Source organism: Leptodactylus fuscus, chromosome 1 (assembly GCF_031893055.1).
Source record: "Leptodactylus fuscus isolate aLepFus1 chromosome 1, aLepFus1.hap2, whole genome shotgun sequence".
Classification (NCBI taxonomy): Eukaryota; Metazoa; Chordata; class Amphibia; order Anura; family Leptodactylidae; genus Leptodactylus; species Leptodactylus fuscus.
This window is the reverse complement of record NC_134265.1, coordinates 110,680,730-110,698,982: the sequence shown is the minus strand read 5'-3', so window position 1 is coordinate 110,698,982 and position 18,253 is coordinate 110,680,730. Positions and strand designations below refer to the sequence as shown.

Genomic DNA, 18,253 nt, shown 5'->3' with positions numbered 1-18,253 from the left:
TGTCACCTGTGTTCTACGTGTCAGTACGAACGCGGTGATACCAAATTTATATAGTATTTGAAAGGTTTTGATACTTTTAAAAAAATGATAAACTTTGCAAAATAGAAAAAAAATTGTGTCATCATGTTCTAACACCTGTAACTTTTTCATATTTCCATGTATGGAGCTGGTTGTAGTGTCTTTTTATGCGGGACAAGATTACGTTTCTATTGATACCATTTGGGGAAAGATCTGATGGTTTGATCACTTTTTATTCAATTTTTTATAGGAGGCAAAGTGTTGAAAAAACCGCTATTTGGCTATTTTTATTTTTTTTGCCGCTATGTTGTTCGCAGTACGGGATAAATGTTTTAATATTCTAATAGTTCGGACATTTTGGAGCGCGGGGATACCTAATATGTTTATGTTTAATGTTCTTTAATTACTTTTATAGCTGATCTAGGGAAAGGGGGTGATTTGAACTTTTATATTTTTTTAATTTTTTCAATACTTTTAAAAACTTTTTTTTTTCTTGTTATACATTTATGATCAGACCCCTTAGGTACCTTGAAACCTAGGGGGTCTGATCGCTCATACTATTCACTGCAATACAGTATTGCAATGAATAGGAAAATCGCAGCACTTCTATTAGACGATGCCTCTGGCATCGTCTAATAGATCTCGTGCAGAGACAAGCCTGGAAGCCTTCAATAGGCTTCCGGCTATCATAGCAACCGATCACCGCCCTCATGTGACGTTCAGGAGTGGCAGGTCCTGGCTGTATGATACAGCCGGCATCTGCCCTGTATGGAGCGAGCTCAGCGTGTGAGCTCGCTCCATACATCCCCATGCGACCCATGACGTACAGTTACGTCATGGGTCGCTAAGGGGTTAAATAAAGAATAAAACACTGTATGCATCACTTTTTCTACTATATTAAGTAAACATACAGCATGTACTAACCCGATGACATGAAAGTAGTGGAATCAAAAGACATTGCTTGGTCTCCAGTTGAAAAATGTTCTTGTTTTAAATCCGATTGCATCTCATAATTGCCAAAAGAATCTTCCTCCTCTTCTGAATCAGGTTTACGTAGCCTATAGAGGATATAAGCAACAATTAAGTATAATCTAATGCAAAAACCAGAACTATAAAAGTTTTCAGTCACAATAGACAGAACTACATTGATCACTGAACAACCTTAAATGAACAATGACTTAGCGGATTATCATTACGATCATAAAGTTATATAAACCATCATCCAAACTGGACGTACATGCTCAATGACTCATGGCAAAGAACACATTTTTTTTCCTAGGGAGCGTTCTTTCAGAGAAAGATTGATTGGCCAAGCTGTTATGGTCAACGGCACCATACACAGTCAAGGACTAGTGAGGCCTAGGCGAGTGAGGGATCCCTGCTATGTTTTATGATAAGAGTCTATCACTGCACAGAATAAGGCAATAAATGAATTAACAACCTCCTCTAACTCCAACCCTCATAGAATTTTGTGTGTGAGCAGGCTATGAATATGGATTCTATGTAAACAGCCTTAATGACAAGAAGGAGAAGAGTAGTCTAAGGGGGCGTTCACACTACCATTGGTGTCCGCTCAACAGTGTGCGTGGCTATTGTCCGTACAAGATTTTAGCAATGGACACTAGCTGGCCATTTTCAATTTCCATTAATTTCAATGGGATTATATCTTGTGTCCATTAGTGTCTATTTACAACCATGTCCATTTTTTCAAGTGGACAAAAAAAATCCTACATGGAGGACTTTTCTGTCCATTTGAAAGAACGGACAGTAAGTTTTTTTTTTTTTTTTTTTTTAAACATCGAGGTCTATGGGCAACGGACATAAAACACAGTAACTGATAGGCATCAGTTACTGTCCGTTTGTGTCCGTTATTGATAGGAGTCAGTTTAATAAAAAAAAACAAAAACAAAAAAAACGGACACCTTCTGAGCAAACACCAACGGTAATGTGAACCCTACCTAATAAGAGGAGAAGGAAACATATTTCCTTAATATTATATATTACAAAGTTTCCTATATTCAAGTGTGATATTTATTTCCAAAAAGCTGTTGAAGGTACGCCTAAAACACTGCTGAATGGACAATGACTGTTACCGGCTGGCTAAAATGATTACATATTGTTAAATTTCACTAGCCATAAAATATTTGTGGTTGAAATCAGCCATTTTGAGTAACTCTAAGGGCTAGTTCACACGGGGTAAAATGGTCAGGAGTTTGAGGAGGAATCCGCCTCAAAATCCTGCTCAAAAAACTGCCTCCCATTGAAATCAATGGGATCTGGTCATTTCCTTTTTCCGCGAATGGTTTATTCCCACTTGCAGAAAAAAGAAGCAAGCTGCCCTTTCTTCAGGCGGATTCTGCAGCTGATTCAGCCGTGGACGTCCACCTCACGACACCACCCTCCGGACTAGCCGCATTTTGGTCTGGATTCTGACGCGGCTTCCCGCGTTAAAATCTGGACCATTTTACTCTGTGTGAACTAGCCCTAAGGCCTCCTTAAGAAAACTTTTTTTTAACAATTGCTATGAGCCTTGATTTAGAATTTTGGAAGTGTTTACTATGACTGTAGTATTTAACGGACTATCATACAAAAAAACCTAATGTGAACCAATACAAATAAACATTAATTTCAACCACTTCCTCCATAGGATAAAAAAAAATAGTTGTTGGAAGATGTATTTTTATTTACACCCTTTTAACAACCAATTAAAACAAAAAGAGAGAACAAGTGACAAATAATGGGTAGATTAATAGAGGGCAAATTCAACACATAGTCATCTATACAAAAGTATTCTATAAACAAATCACTCATCCCCAAAAGGAAGACATTTACCTGGATGGTAAGAACTTTATCAGTAATTCTTGAAAATCAATTCTTTCCTCCTTTTTGCATTTAGTGTTGCGAACACGAGCGGATCGTCTTTTGGCAGTTTCCCCTGCATCCTCTGAGATTCTCTTTCTTTTCACTCCTTTCTTGTTCTTATCGCCACTGGACTGATCTACAGCAAGGTCAAAATCTAACACTATATTCAACAAATAGACTTAAAGGGGCTCTATCACTGGGAAAAGTCATTTTTATCTAAACACATGCTTGCATAGGCTTTAGAAATGCTACTTCACACCTACCTTTAGCATGTAAATTGCCTCAGTGGTTTCTGAATAAGTCCGTTTTTATTAATATGCTAATGAGCTTCCAGCCAGCACAGGAAGTTCCCAGTAGCACTCGTCTCTTCTATTATCTCCTATGTGTGTGAGGCAAACAGGAAGCTGAGTCATCAGCAGCAGCAGCCTCCCATAGGAAACAACAGGAGAGGAGTGCACGATGTATCGTGCAACAGTCTAACTAGCATATGAATAAAAACGGACTTATTCAGAAACCACTGAGGCAATCTACATAATATAGGTAGGTGTGGAATAGCCTTTCTAAAGGTTATGCAAGGATGTGATTAGTTAAAAATGACTTTTCCCAGTGATAGAGCCCCTTTAAGACTGGTTTATACAGCCTGATGTTAGCGCTGATACTACTGCAATCATTTTCCCCCCCATCCCATATAGCTTAAAATGACTGTCACATACATTGCCTTGTTTACATGGGGTGATGTGCTGCTGACCATCATTTATATTGCATAGACACTGCAACCAGGGAATTGAGAATGTTCACTCCTGTTCCACATAATGCGGACATGTAATGTTTTCAGAAGTAACCTTCCTTAAACGTTCATGTCACTAAATAGTCTTTTAGACAATGCTATTCATCTCTCAAAGAATGTGACTTAAAGCGTAACTAAACTTTCTGACAACTTTTGATTTTCTAGCAGTATTTGTGCCATTAATAAAATTTTATAATATACTTTATTGACACATTTTGGCTCCTCTCTGTGAAATCCTGCACCTCTTTATTCTTCCCCTTGCTTCTGTACTGAGAGCTGTTCCTGCCTCTCAATGAATGTCACGGTGTATTGGAGTAGGGGCTGTTTAAAACATAGAGAAAATGAGGGGAGGGTCGCTTCAAGCAGATCTCGGACATTATAAAACGTACAAACTTGCTTTAGTTGTCATTTGAAAGATGAGATTCTCTTCTTGCATATGACATTAAGTTGTATATATACGGTAAATATCTTAATGCCAACTGTATTTTCAACCAATGATATCTCTGGATATAATATAGATAGAACTGCAACCTTGGTGTCATATTCTACATTTTATAACAAGAGATTGTTAATAGAGATGAGCGAACACTGTTCAGATCAGCTGTTCTGAACAGCACGCTCCCATAGAAATGAATGGAAGCACCTGGCATGGCGACCGGCCGCCGGCAAAGTGTACGTGCCAGGTGCTTCCATTCATTTCTATGGGAGCGTATTGTTCGGAACAGCTGATCCGAACAGTGTTCGCTCATCTCTAATTGTTAAGAATTGTTTGAAGTGACCTTCGCCTACCCTCATTTTCCATACAAAATTAATAAGAGAGTGCAGAAATAGTTCACACTACAGAAGCAAAGGAAAGAATAAAGAGATGCAGGATTTCACAGAAAGGAGACAAAATGTGCTGTATATAATTTATTAATGACATAATATTGCCAGAAAATCAAGTCAAAAAGTTTAGTTATGCTTTAAAAATAATGGGGAACATTTAAACTGTGTTCCAAATTATTATGCAGATCAGCTTTAAGTTTCATAAAGATTTCTTTTTTTTTGTTTTTCAATTAAACTCATGGATGGACTTGTGTCTCCGGGTTCTTTGGATCACTAAAATCAATCTCAAATACCTGTGATAATCAGCTTGCCATGTGGGCCCAATTAAAGGAAACCTACTTAAGAAGGATATTCACCATTATTAACATTTCTAGCAATGTGAGAAAGAAAAAGGATCTCTCTACTGATGAAAAGTATCAAATAGTGCAATGCCTTAGGAATTAGATATTTCAAAAAAACTTAAGCATGATCTTCATACTGTGAAGAGATTTGTGGATGATTCAGAGTACAGATGGGTTCATGCAGATAAAGTCATAATCAGAAAGGTTTCTAACTGACAAATTCAGCGGATTAAGAGAACAGCTGCTAAAATATTATTACAAAGCAGCAAAATGGTATTTGAAACTGCTGGTGCCTCTGGAGTCCCTCAAAGTTCAATGTGTAGGATTCTCTATAGGCTTGCTATTTCAGCAAATGAGTAATATGTTAATGCTGCAAATTCAACAAATGACCATTTTCAGTTCTTTACAACCTATGAAATTCTAGAAACTGTTGTGCAGAATAATTTAAAACAGGGGATTTAGATTTTTTTAAATTTTGGGAAAAAAAATGTCATGATTGGGAGGTTTGTCCAATAAAATTTGATTTATACTCTAACTGTTGAAGACTTGCACATTATACTGACTATCATTTGAATCGACTATCATTTGAATCAGACTGACTATCATTTTGAATTTCCATTTAGGAAAAACAGGAGAAAATATAGTTTGCATAATAATTTGGAAGATGGTGTATTATGCCTTGTACGCCAGTATATTGGTGTACAAGGCATAAAAAGGTGCAATTTTTGGCGCAAATCAGTTTTTTGCACATAATAAATCGTGACTTTTTGTTTTCTGTGCCACCCTTGCCACTCTCCTAACAAGATAGCATGGAAATGGCGTTCAGCGCCCCACCAGATATATATTATCATTTACCCCAGAAATCCGATGTAAATGACACAGGAAATCTGTGCCAGCTATGAGCTTGCATAGATCTCCTTTCAGGTGTATAGCCTGACAAGAGGATGAGCTTTATTTATGAGGAGACATGAGCCTCATCATAAATTAGGCGCACTCTCTTCTGGTGATGGGGTTACGAAGATTGATGTCGACAACGCCAGTCTTCATAAATCCCACCTAGAGTCAACAAAACAAATAATCTAGAGTATGTTCCAACACAAGGACTTTTCATATTAGCAGACTACTAAAGCCAAAAAGTGGATTAGCAACCATATTTCCATAATTCCTTGCAATGCTCCAAGCTGGACACTGACTGGAAGTTGGGGGCAACCATTCATGTCTGAGAGATATAGAATACGTTTTTGTTTTGTGCTGAAGAATATGCCAAATTGGACCCAGAGATTTGCTCCCTGCTTACCCTGCAACATGACTCTCACCTTGAGCAGCTAAGGAATCATTATTGGCTTGGCAGGACACGACTGGATTAGTGGTAGGAACTATTGGGGTGGCCTCTGGTACTGGCACGGTTTGTGTTGATGGAGTGGAAGTGTTGGGTTTGTCTGTGACTTTGCCTGCCAGTGAGGAAATTTGGGCAACACAATCCAATTCTGTAACATCTTTGTAGTCAGTGAGGTCAACCCTTTTCCCCAAACTAGGACGAGGGGGTTCACATGTTGTAAGGTGCTGATACATAGCCAGTAAGCTTTCTCCAAGACACTTCCACCTGTGAAGAAGGAGCAGATTAGTTTTGATAAAAATATTTGCAGTGGTTCCTGTCTCAGCTATTGACTATATTATCCTTACGTAAAAAATGGGAGTGGTTGAATCAGCTTCAAATCAGGTTCCTCCTGTCTTACAGATAGAGCTTGTCGCTTCCTGCGTAATTCTAACGCCTCCTCCACAATTTTGTTAGTCTCCTCCTCACTAACATCCACATCGTGAATGGAAAGGTCACTGTAACGCATACAAAATTAGATACATAGCTATAATACACTTACACAAACAATTAAAAAGAAATATATCCTAAGGTGTTTTATCCATCTCCATACACTTCTACAGTGACCTACTCGGCTGTTTCTGGAACCGGTCTTAGAAATGAATGGGAAGAAAGCCACATATGCATGGCCTCCTTATTATTCAAAAGGACCATGGAACAGCAAACTGACTGACCCCTGATCTTGAGGTGAGACTTACATCTATCAGACATATGTGACATACTATGTGGCTAAGACTTTCTTTTTAAAGAGTAGCCGTTTCAGATTCTTCTTCTTTAAATGAATAGTCCCGGTGAATATAAGAAGCTTTGTAATATATCTTATCAATGGAAAACCTTCTATCTCCTAATATGAGCCCCTCTCTTGGCTGCTAAACTATTCAATTCACTAACAGAGATCCATCTACACTAAAAAACAGGCCGTAGTTCATTGAAATTTATGGAGAGATGGCATATAACTTCCTGAGAACAAAGGGGTCACAGTGCCGATTCAGAGGCCTACTACTACATTACCAGGATCGGTGGGAGTACCACAAGTTTATTCCCACTGATTATAAAGTGATGGGTAACAAAGTGCATTCTGACTAAAGATATATATTTTACATTTACACCATGTTGAATCTAAATATTGCAGTAATACCGTATATACATTTTTTTTTTCTTTTAACCAATAATACTAATGCCATGTACCATACGAAGATGCAATCAAGCTATGGTACTTACCATTTCAGAAACATACGAAAAGAGTCCTTTCGTAGACATGGCTGTTCTTGAAAGATCTTCTCCTTTAGTACTAGACCTTTGCTGTAACGACAGTCTTTCTCTAAAGCTTTGCAGATGAAGTACAAACAGGCTGAAAAGAAAGATGCCATGTAAGATCACAACAAGATCTCCAGAGCAAGAGATGTCCTTATAAATGGCAAGTCATTCTTTCTTACAGATTCGGGCAGATCATTTTCATGACATCCATATGGCCTAACAGGATTTTTGAGACAGAGAAGAAGTCTAATTATCAATAAACAAATCTGCCCTTTTGTTTGAGCTCCTCGCTATTTTGTGCAATGTGAATTGCCCCCTGTACTCATTTCATCTGCAATATTGTTCTACTACTTTTTGACACATTTGCTTAAAGTTTAAAGTGTCATTTCAAGTTTTTTAATGTGTAAGGAAAGTGTTCTACAGGACTTTTGTAATAAATTTTATTCTTTATATCTTTATTAGAAAATGGCCTCTAAATTGTCTCCTTAACAGCTCCCTAACTGAGAGTTACTAAGAAATATCTGTATTCTGCGTTTACTATACAACAGAATACAGATGGTAGTCACATGCAAAGAATTCGCAGACCTGCCTCTGCTCTCACTGGCCAGCACCCTCTATTAATAATAAGGAATAGATACACACACAAACATGATTTATATGTGTGCCCTACTATATTTATGCTTGAGCCAAGGTGGAGGGGGGTGAGATTTGATATATAGTAGGGAAGACAGCGTAGGGCCACATAAATACTACCTTTATAGAGACAACCAGCCTGGGTAAGGGAGGCTGGGAAAAACTCTGCATGCTAGTGTCCACGTGGGTATTCCTTTGCAACTCTCGGTTGTTTTCTAGTACAATACACTAATTTCTCAACAAGTGTAATGAGAAAAGTGTTTTATATCCTTTTCCCTATACATTTAACCCCATCACGCCCCTTAATTTTAATTTTATGTTCTAGTCACATATGTCCCCGTCCCTTGCAGGTAGGGTGCGATCTGCTGTTCTGTTTGTGTCAGCATTATATTTAGAAGAGTTCTCTGACACTGGCTCTTTTGATATCCACAGAATCTCAGGAACCTGCCTAGCAATAGCTGAACCAATTGATTCTGCTTGTAACCAAGCATTCTCCATAACTAATGATTTATATTTTAAAACAAATGTCATAATTCTTTTATTTTTTACTTATTTTGTTACCATAGTCATTTCAACTGAAGTGGATGGGGGTCCTGCAACTAATAACATGGAAAATAATAATGTCCTAATTCTACAATACACCTCTCATCGAATACTTTAAGGCTAGTTCACACGTGAACAAAGGGGCGGATTTTGACAGCGGATTTTGCTTCAAAATCCGCCCCTTTACAATGGTGGTCTATGTAGACCACTGGGCTTTTTTTTTCCCGCTAGTGGCGGGCTGCCGCTAGCGGAGAAAAGAAAGGACATGACCTTTCTTCAGGCGGAAGCCGCGCGGCTTCCGCCCCCGGCAGCTCCCTCCTATGTCGGCTCATTCATTTGAGCCAACAGCGGAGGGGAAAGCCGCGACCGTGATGGTCGCGGCAGGCGGGTTTTGACAAGAGAGAGACGCGGCTCACCGCGTCTCTTTCCGTGTCAAAATCCGCGCGGGCAGTTCACGTGTGAACTGACCCTTAGGGAGTTTTATTTGCTCTTGCTGTAAGTTTACTGTATGTTTAGTCCCATTTGTTCTATGCGTAGCTATGCATTTGAATGGGTTCTTAAAGGTAACTGCCAGTGTCCGTATGCAGCCTCTCCACCTGGAAACTATTTTTTTTGCACAGACACAAAGTCCTGCATGTCCATTTTTGTGTCTGTGCAAAAATAAAAAACAGTTTCTAGGTGGAGAGGTTGCATACGGGCACTGGCGGTTACCTTTAAGAACCCATTAAAACCCCCCACAAAGTTAGAGATTCAGTATTGCTTTTAACTACTTACTGCTATAATCATAAATAGTGTATAGGACAGTGACCAGGTTATCCAAACAAGGCCAATGATCAGGATTACACTGAAGGCCCTCTTCAAATGCATGTCGTGCTAACGGAATGCGTACTAGGCGAAGAGCCAGACGACCAATTTTATACCATAGGTTGACATCAGTGGAGTCCAACATAACAGCCTGTCATAGAAAAAAAAAAATACAAAAGTTAGAAATGAGACATCACAAAAAAGGCATTAACATTTCCATTATCATTCTGATGTGATCGGAGTTAAAGTGTAACTAAACTTTCAGACAGCTTTTGATCTATCAGCAGCTTCTGAGATGTTAATACATTTAGATATATTGTTTATTTTGTCTCCTTTCTGTGAAATCCTACATTTTTATTTTACTCTTTCTCTTGCTTCTCTATTGAGAACTTATGCCTGTTTCTCAATGTGTACAGAGTACAAGGCTGTGTAAAATTATGAGGAAATGCGGGTGTGGGAGGGTCACTTCAAACGGATGTATCTTGGTCATTATAACACACAGATGCTTGCTTTTGACGTAAAATGAAAGAGGAGATCCTCTCTTTTAATAGGGCTAGACAGTTATGATCTTAATCAAAATTCTGATTAATTTTACCTCAATTAAGATTAAATAGTGATTATTTAGGTCACCCCTTTCTAACTATGCCCCTATGTATAAGTATGTGTTAGGCAAACCTCACAAAATTCGTCTCATAGGGTTCACCCAGCTGGTTCGTTTGGACACATTTGAACCAAAACTGATAAACATACACTGGGATCTGAAGAGACCTCAGAGCATAATATGCTGAGGCCCACACTAGCACGACTGCCTGTTCTCTTCCAGTCTTTTGACAGATGTCAAAGACCACCGAAGCCTGTGATTAAAAGGGGCGTGGCCTAAATAATTGCATCCAATCCCATCCACCATAGCTGATCAATAACAACCACATACTTCTAGGTTATATTCCATTGCAGTCTCCAGGTCATCTCGTTTTGCTGCAAGCTGAGCCAAGTTTTTATATGTTGAATACTTTAGCATTAACCCAGGATGCTTTAGACCCTCTCGCTCTTCACTCAAAGGCACAGCCTGAAACACAGAACACATTTATATGTAGCACATATATTTTCATAGCATGTATACAAATCCACCGAATTTAGACAACAGCACAAAATATATGCTGTATATACTCGAGTATAAGCCAAATTTTTCAGCACAGTTTTTGTGCTGAAAAAAAAACAACCCTCGGCTTATACTCTCGTCAGCAAAAAAAAATATTTATTTATTTATTTTTAGGAGGGGGGGTCCCAGCACCCAGCAACTACTGCACCCAAAAACTCCGACCATTTTAATTTTTGAAATTTTCCAGTAGCTGCTGCATTCCCCCCCCCCCCCCCCCTAAGGCTTATACTCGAGTCAATAAGTTTTCCCAGTTTTTTGTGGTAAAATTAGGGGCCTCGGCTTATATTCGGGTTGGCTAATACTCGAGTATATATGGTAAGTGAAAAAGAAATAAAATAAAGACTGCAAATTTGGTCATCGATATCCAGATAGATTTTATTGAACAAGATTAAAATTGCACCAGCTAAAAGGCAACTGAAGAGACCATGGAGAACGTACACCATGCATCATATCGATGGACCAAAAGTGGGCCAGAAATGCAATACTGCAAGTTCAACTATGCATCCAGTACTTCTATCATTTTCACTGTTCTGCATCTATAATGGAACAAAACAGTGGGAATAACAGACATGTGAACAGAATCTAGTAAAGCATTCTGACAGAACCAAGGAACTGCACTAAAAAAGTCAAATAGCATTTTACTTACTTCCTGCAACAGACGGGTATCAAGTAGCAGGTGATAGGCCTGGGAGGACTCATCATAGCGGTCAAGCTTCTGTAGGTCCAAGGCCTTGTGATAAAGTGCAAATGCCTCAGCTTCCTACAAAGAAAGGGACAAAGAAATGGTGTTGCAACGTTGCGCATACAAAATGGCAACTTCAAACAAATGACTCTGCTACACGCACCTGCGCCTCTTTGGTCTGAGTTTTGTGGCTTTTAAAAGTCTCTTCATGTTCTCCTTCTACGGCTGAGGTGGCGTTCAGGGCCGCTATACGAATCTAGTAACAAAATAACACAAAAAGGTACAATATATAAAAAACATTACTATAAAAAATAATAATAAAAAAAAAAAAAAAAAAAGTGGCAGCAAATTGAATTACCATTCTGAATGGTTCAATGTGAGTTTTTCCAGCTACGGAGAGGGATCCATTCTAAAACACAAAAAGAGATTTAGATGAATGTTACAGTGACTAGAATATCCACTAATGACATCATCACAGAAAGAAACATAAGTATCTCATGACGACTGAAAATGGCAGAGATTTTTCACCGTTATTTCAGGCTATTATGTGATGGGCTATCCAGATTTTATCAAAATAAGCATATTTGAAAGCCAAAAACGAGTGAGAGTTGCGGTCTTGGCCAAAGTTATTAGTATTCTGGCGTCACTGGTGATCTTCAACAGACAGTGTCAGGACTAGATTTAATTCTACATCCAACATGTATCATTTCATTTTTCCTACAGAGCTGAAGAGAGGAAAATATCAGCTCATCGCAAAGGGTTCCAACAGCTGCTCACTCCCAGAGGATTCATTTAACAATAGAAAACCACCCCTTTAAATTTGCATGACTGGCTTAAAGAGAAAGGTCGCTAATATATAACACTGTAGGTCGGGATCTGATCCCAAGACTCCCACCCTGAACGACCCTGTAGACATATCATAGTGATGACATTTGCTTGGATATTGACAAAAGCAAAAACAGGAGGAGAGGAGGTCAGATGACTTTACACCTTTGGATAAGCTTCTCAGATACTTGAGGTAAAATATAGTTATTGATTAAACAGGCTTGCAGAATAACAACTGATAATAAGCTATGATAAAGTAGTGTCTTGAAAATAAAAAAATAAATAAAACTACAAGAGGCGATCCAACAAATTTTTTTTGTCTGTTTTTTTTGCACAATTCCTTTCTCATTGAATCCACTGGGGCGACACAGCACCATAAGTATAGGCTTGGCAACCAGAAGGTTATACTAAGAGCAGTAGGAGAGCGAAAGAAGAATCAATATAACTGAGACATGACAAATACATCCAGAAGACAAAAGACAACATCACAGAGGATGAGATCTGTGTCCCCCAATGACTAACAAGAAAGGGATTTTAGAGCGAGATCACAAAGCCAAATTCATCACTAATATCATCGGGGAATACAGTGCTATGGGATGTCCTAAACAAGTTCCAGAGGGTGGGAAGAGAATCCGCCAAGAAACCGCATGAGGTGAAGACTAGATGCAGGATCCTTAAGATCAGATGGTGACTTGGAAGAGCAGTAAAGCTAGATGTTAAGAAAACCTGACCATGTGGACACAGGGGGCGGTCACTCAGAACAGAGGTTCAGCCTTGAACCTACAGAAGAACCACAAAGCAGAGAGAAGCTACATCCAAGGGTGAATGTGCAAGCCACAAAGGGAAACAGTCAGACATGACTAGAAGAATACATTCCACCTAAGATGGATAAGAACCTTCCAGAAAGAGAGACCAGTTAGGAAGGAAGTGGGGGAACAAAATCTGATGGGAGGGGCACCATCATAATGACAAAAGATCTCCACATCCCATATCCTGGAGGAGGAAGAGGGATTTGCCAATAAGGAAGAGATGACCACCAAAAAGGCCAGTAAAGTTTAACAGACACAGTCATAACTAAAGTCATAACTCTTTCAAAAGGACAAGATGGCCACACCAAGAAGACTTGGCATTTTGAGGACACAAAAAGAAACTGTGGAGAAGAAGCAAATAATTTGCAACAGCCAAGATGAGCAGTCACCACCCAGATATGAACCAGGCGGATAGCCGTTGGGCATTAAGTCCAAGCCCAGGACAGAGTAATGTGGAATGACAAGTCTATAGACAGACAGCAGAAGAAGGGTCTGGACCACAGAAGCCAGAAAATAATAGCATAGTGGAGGACCATAGAGAAGCCTGAAACAAGTTAAGAGCCCAGGAATTGATGTGGGAATAGGTGCCCTGTGCCTCAGTGTATGGGACCCCTGGTGGATGAAATAGGCACTAGAGCGTATAGCCCACAATATTTTAAATTCCTAGTGTCAGCCTCCTGGTGGCTGGTCCCATACTCATGGTACTGAATTCCCCAATGATATTGAGAAATAACAAAACAATACATACTCATCTGTCTGTTAGAGAGGGGGTCAAGTGGGAGTCTCCATTTCCCCAGTCTTTGCTTTTTGCTTGTACGCAAGTTGTTTTTTTTTAGCCAATCAGTGCCTGCGCAATGACGTTCTATTCAACAAGAGTATCAGTGCTCAGCCACAGACTGGCTGACCCGCTCCTGTGTGGCCAAAGGTCAGGGAGACCAGGGACCCAAACAGAACTTGCAATGCAATGCAAGTAAAAATATTAATTGGAACAACCCTTTAAATCCAGCACATTTACCCATTTAATACTTACAAACCACAGTTGTTACAGAGGAAGACAAAAAACACTTTGGAGGTGTTGAAAAACAGACGACTGTTTGCAGGAGCTACAGCATTCGCTGTGGCCTCTACACCACTTACAGAGTGCCAGATATTTTATAGCAGCTGTACTTGGTATTACAGTTCAACACCATTTGCTGGAATGGAACTGAGCCTATAAGGTATATAAACAGGTCACTGGCCTTTGAAGCAGAACTGACACTCACCTGAGTGGTGAGACTGCATCAAAAAGCTAATTTGTGTGTCTGATATGGATACCTTAAAGGACAATATTTTAGTCCTGGAATATCCATTTAATGGCAGTGACCCATTTCAACACAAAGTGGAAATAACAGGACAGATCAAATAGGGCTGCGTTCACCTTAGGATCCTGTCTTTCACTGATAATGAGACATATGAATAGTCCCTTTACCAACAGAGTGTGACAGACCAGACTCTGCTATTCTTCATGGCAAAATATCACCAGAGACCAATTCTTGTCAGAAATACCAAAACTCTTGATGGAAAACCCCAATGCAATCCTAGAAGGCAAAAGTGAACAGAGTCTAAATGCAATGACAACACTGGCAGATGCTCTAACTTCTGAATGAAAGAGCCGTCTGCGCTGTCTCAGGACAAGGTTTCTCACGGGTTGTTCTGCCATTCTCTCCATCAAGTTGAATCCTTACATCTCTGTTCATTTTCTGGATTAGTAGGCACTTTATAGAAGAAGTCTCCCACATGATCACACCGGTGGTCTTCTAGACAAAAATAACCAGCAAGATTCACCCAGATAACGGTCAGCAAGAGTCACACATGACTGTGCTATGTCTTTCTCAGCTTTTTGGACACTCCACACTAGCACCATTACAGATTTCTGAGAAGTTAACTTTACTTTCTCAAAACTAATAGAGAAATATTTAGAATGAGAATATAAATAAAAGACTGATCTTATATTTAAATTGATTGTCCAATGTCCACAAATAAATGTTACTGTTTGGAGAGTAAAAAGTTCTACAATTTTCCTATTTTTGAATCAATTCCTCGCTGTTTTCTAGATCTCTGCTCTGCTGTCATGCTTTGTTTACTTCCAGTGGATAAACATCAGTCCATGGTCATGTGATATACGGTCCACGGCCTTTGTGATATACGGTCCATGGTCATGTGATGGACACACAGGTGCACAGCTTGATACAGTCACAGCACAGTAATCAGACACCTCCCGTGTAACAAGTCATAGCCTTGGTGCACATCTGCACACGGGTTTCCGTTCGGGAGGTCCACTTGGGAATCCCTGAATGGATAACTAATCCACATAAAAAAGCAGCTGCCTCACGCTGCTAAGACAAAGCTCTGGGTTGCCCTGGAGGACTCGTTGAGCCCCGTTCCCCTCACTGCACTTCCCTGGCTCCCTGAGAAGTACTGGTCCGATGATCAGCGGTATCCGCTTCCCTACGTGGCGCGCCAGACCATGGGAGTTTATCGCAGGTTCAGTGCCCTGCGTCTCCTCTCCACGAATGATGGCCCCATGACTCCCGTCTCGGGTCACCCGGATTTTCCTGCAGCCCTGGGTTCTTCTTTTCTCTCTTATCGTGCGGGTCTTCCCATCCTCTACTTCAAACAGGTCACCTCGGGGTCCTCACTTCTTTCCCGTTCTGAGATTCTAACCCAGACCTCCTGTCCGGACACACCTCTCTTCCACTGGCAGTACGCTCAACTTTCCCACTTCTACTCTTCTATACGATCTTCCCGGGATCTCCACAGACCCCTGTCACCGTTCGAGCGTTTCTGTATTTCCCCCTCCTCCCCCTCCCATACTGTCTCTCTTCTTTATGGTCTCTTGTTGGACGGGGCGGAGGATTCGCTTCCATCGTTCACCACTGGGTGGGAGAGGGAATTGGGGGTTTCATTCCCCCCGGATGTGTGGTCGTCGGCCTTTCGTGTGTGCCATACTTTCTCCATGTCATGTAGGGCACAGGAGACCAATTTCAAGATACTCTCCAGATGGTATAGAGTCCCGGCCCTCCTGCATGATATATACCCCTCCACTTCAGATAGATGCTGGAGGTGTCTCTCCGAGCGAGGCACGATGGCCCATATCTGGTGGGGATGCCCTCTTCTACGCCCCTTCTGGACCAGGGTCAGACAGGTGATTCGGCAAGTGACGGGAATTGACTTGGAGGACGATCCTGCGCCCCTACTTCTTTCATTATTCTCCCGGACGTTTCGCAAATCCACCCGTAGGCTTCTTGGATTTTTGTTAGTTGCTGCTCGCTCTGTTATTCCTAGGCTTTGGAAGTCCTCGACTCCTCCTTCGCTCCTTGGCTGGCTAAGTGAGATTCTTGCTCTGCGAACTATGGAGACCCTGGTGGCTGAGCTCCACCAAGACGAAACCAAACATCAGCAGACTTGGTTCCTTTGGAACCATTTCTATTATTCTGCCGATTTCCGCTCCCTCTTCCCTTCTGTGGCCCCTGTGTAGTGTCCCCTTGTGCTGTCTGTTCATATGTTTTTCTGTTTGCTTTGTCTGGCAATAGATATTCCGATGTTTTCTAGGTTTATATATCTGTTTTGTTTTGGAACTCTGCTGTGACAGAGCGTTTCTTTATCCCTTGCACCCTTATCTCCCCCTTCCCACCCCCCTTTCCTCATCCCCCGAACTTTACCGTTGTACCATATTTCTTTGCTCCTCCCTGACCCCCCCTTCCCCTTTTCCCCTCCCCTTTCTGGTTTTGTAAAAATTGTAAAACTTTCAATAAACTTTTAATGTTGAAAAAAAGCAGCTGCCTTAGGAAAACTGTGGATCCCATAGACTATAATGGGTCTGCGAGGTTTTCGTTCAGTTAGGGGGCATTCACACTACCGTCAGTGTCCGACAGGTAGTGTCCGCTGCTAATGTCCGTTCAAAATCTTGCACAGCCATTAGCATCGGACACTAGCTGTGTCCGTGACATTTTACATTCATTTAAATGGAGATCGGGTGCATTGTTTTACACTCCGTGCCTGTCCTTAAGTGTCCGTTCCTAAAGATGTCCGACTTTTCAAGCGGACAGAAAAAAACCTACATGTCGGGTTTTGCTGTCCGCTTGAAAAGTCAGACATCTTTGGGAACGGACAGTTAAGGACAAGCACGGAGTGTAAAAGAACGCACCCGATGTCCATTTACATCAATACAAAATGTCACAGACACAGCTAGTGTCTGATGCTAATGTCCACACAAGATTTTGAACGGACATTAGCAGCGGACACTACCTGTCAGACACCGACGGTAGTGTGAACGCTCCCTAACTGAACGAAAAGGGTGAAAAACTAGGAGAGAAAAGCGCTGCTTGAAGGGTTTTCTCTCTGCATTTTTCATATGGCGAGCTGTAAACTAAATGCCTGTACGGAGACCGGGCGCAGATGTGAACCGAGCCATACACCTGTCCATCACATGATCATGGAGTTTTCACTATACAAACAGTAACATTTATTTGCAGAAACTGGACAAGCCCTTTAACCAGGGTAAAATATTGACAGCAGCGCACATTTGCCTCCTGGCCTTCTCGGGCTCATCGCTGCATGGTGGGGAGTGAAATAATATCAGCAGCATTAACCTGTCAGCAGACAGTCAGGGCACAGCACAAGTCTCCAGGGCTGCAGGAAGAGGCATACACACCACAGAGAACAATGCAGTATGTAATCGTCCATCCCCCTCACAGACAGACAGACAGACAGACAGACAGACAGTCACGTGGTCTGTAAGAGTATGTGTGTAAGTCAGGTGTCAGTAGCCGGCACACGTCACAATGTAATGACACAATACATACAGGTACTTATACGCCACCAGCCCTCAATAAAGCTACGTCCTTCGGCAAGTAGAACTCCCCCTAGAGAATGAATGAGCGCGCTCGGCCCGGCTCCCACCCCCCTCCTCTGTGCACTTTGCACCCGTCCACGTCCTTTGGCGCTCAGCGGGATGTTTTCTCTTCCAGCAGAAAGAATAACCGGGAGAAAACCGTAAAACTCACCTCTGGTCACCACGGCAACCGGCTCCGTGCAGGACCATTCGCACCCCGTAGTATCGCGGCGGATTATAGGCTAGGCTTCCAGTCACAAAATAACCAATCAACACATTCCTTTTTACAAGCCAACCACTTTGAGGAGTGCTGGAAGTCCGCGCTATACACCCGGAAATACCTATAGTGAGCGGAGATGCGGCCAACAGCGCCCTCTAGTGGCAGTCTCTGTATGTGGAGGCGCGCCTGCAGGGGGCAAGTACAGCAGTGTATGCCAAATACCTGCCAGGGTGCCAGCTT

General features: G+C 41.3%; 1 protein-coding gene across 5 annotated transcripts in view; it reads right to left on the bottom strand.

Annotated features, from left to right (window-relative positions):
- CABIN1 (calcineurin binding protein 1) overlaps positions 1 to 18,039 on the bottom strand; it is a 108,198-nt gene extending 90,159 nt beyond the window's left edge. For all 5 annotated transcript variants that reach the window (XM_075275483.1, XM_075275492.1, XM_075275500.1 and 2 more), the window contains exons 1-11: positions 17,966 to 18,039; positions 11,645 to 11,695; positions 11,450 to 11,542; positions 11,251 to 11,364; positions 10,377 to 10,511; positions 9,416 to 9,596; positions 7,430 to 7,559; positions 6,517 to 6,666; positions 6,150 to 6,436; positions 2,851 to 3,016; positions 943 to 1,076 (exon numbers count right to left, since the gene is read on the bottom strand). In XM_075275483.1, the coding sequence (XP_075131584.1) occupies positions 943 to 1,076; positions 2,851 to 3,016; positions 6,150 to 6,436; positions 6,517 to 6,666; positions 7,430 to 7,559; positions 9,416 to 9,596; positions 10,377 to 10,511; positions 11,251 to 11,364; positions 11,450 to 11,542; positions 11,645 to 11,647 (1,393 nt within the window). In that variant the 5' untranslated portion in view covers positions 11,648 to 11,695; positions 17,966 to 18,039. The remainder of the gene's footprint in view (positions 1 to 942; positions 1,077 to 2,850; positions 3,017 to 6,149; positions 6,437 to 6,516; positions 6,667 to 7,429; positions 7,560 to 9,415; positions 9,597 to 10,376; positions 10,512 to 11,250; positions 11,365 to 11,449; positions 11,543 to 11,644; positions 11,696 to 17,965) is intronic.
- Positions 18,040 to 18,253: the final 214 nt, after the last annotated feature.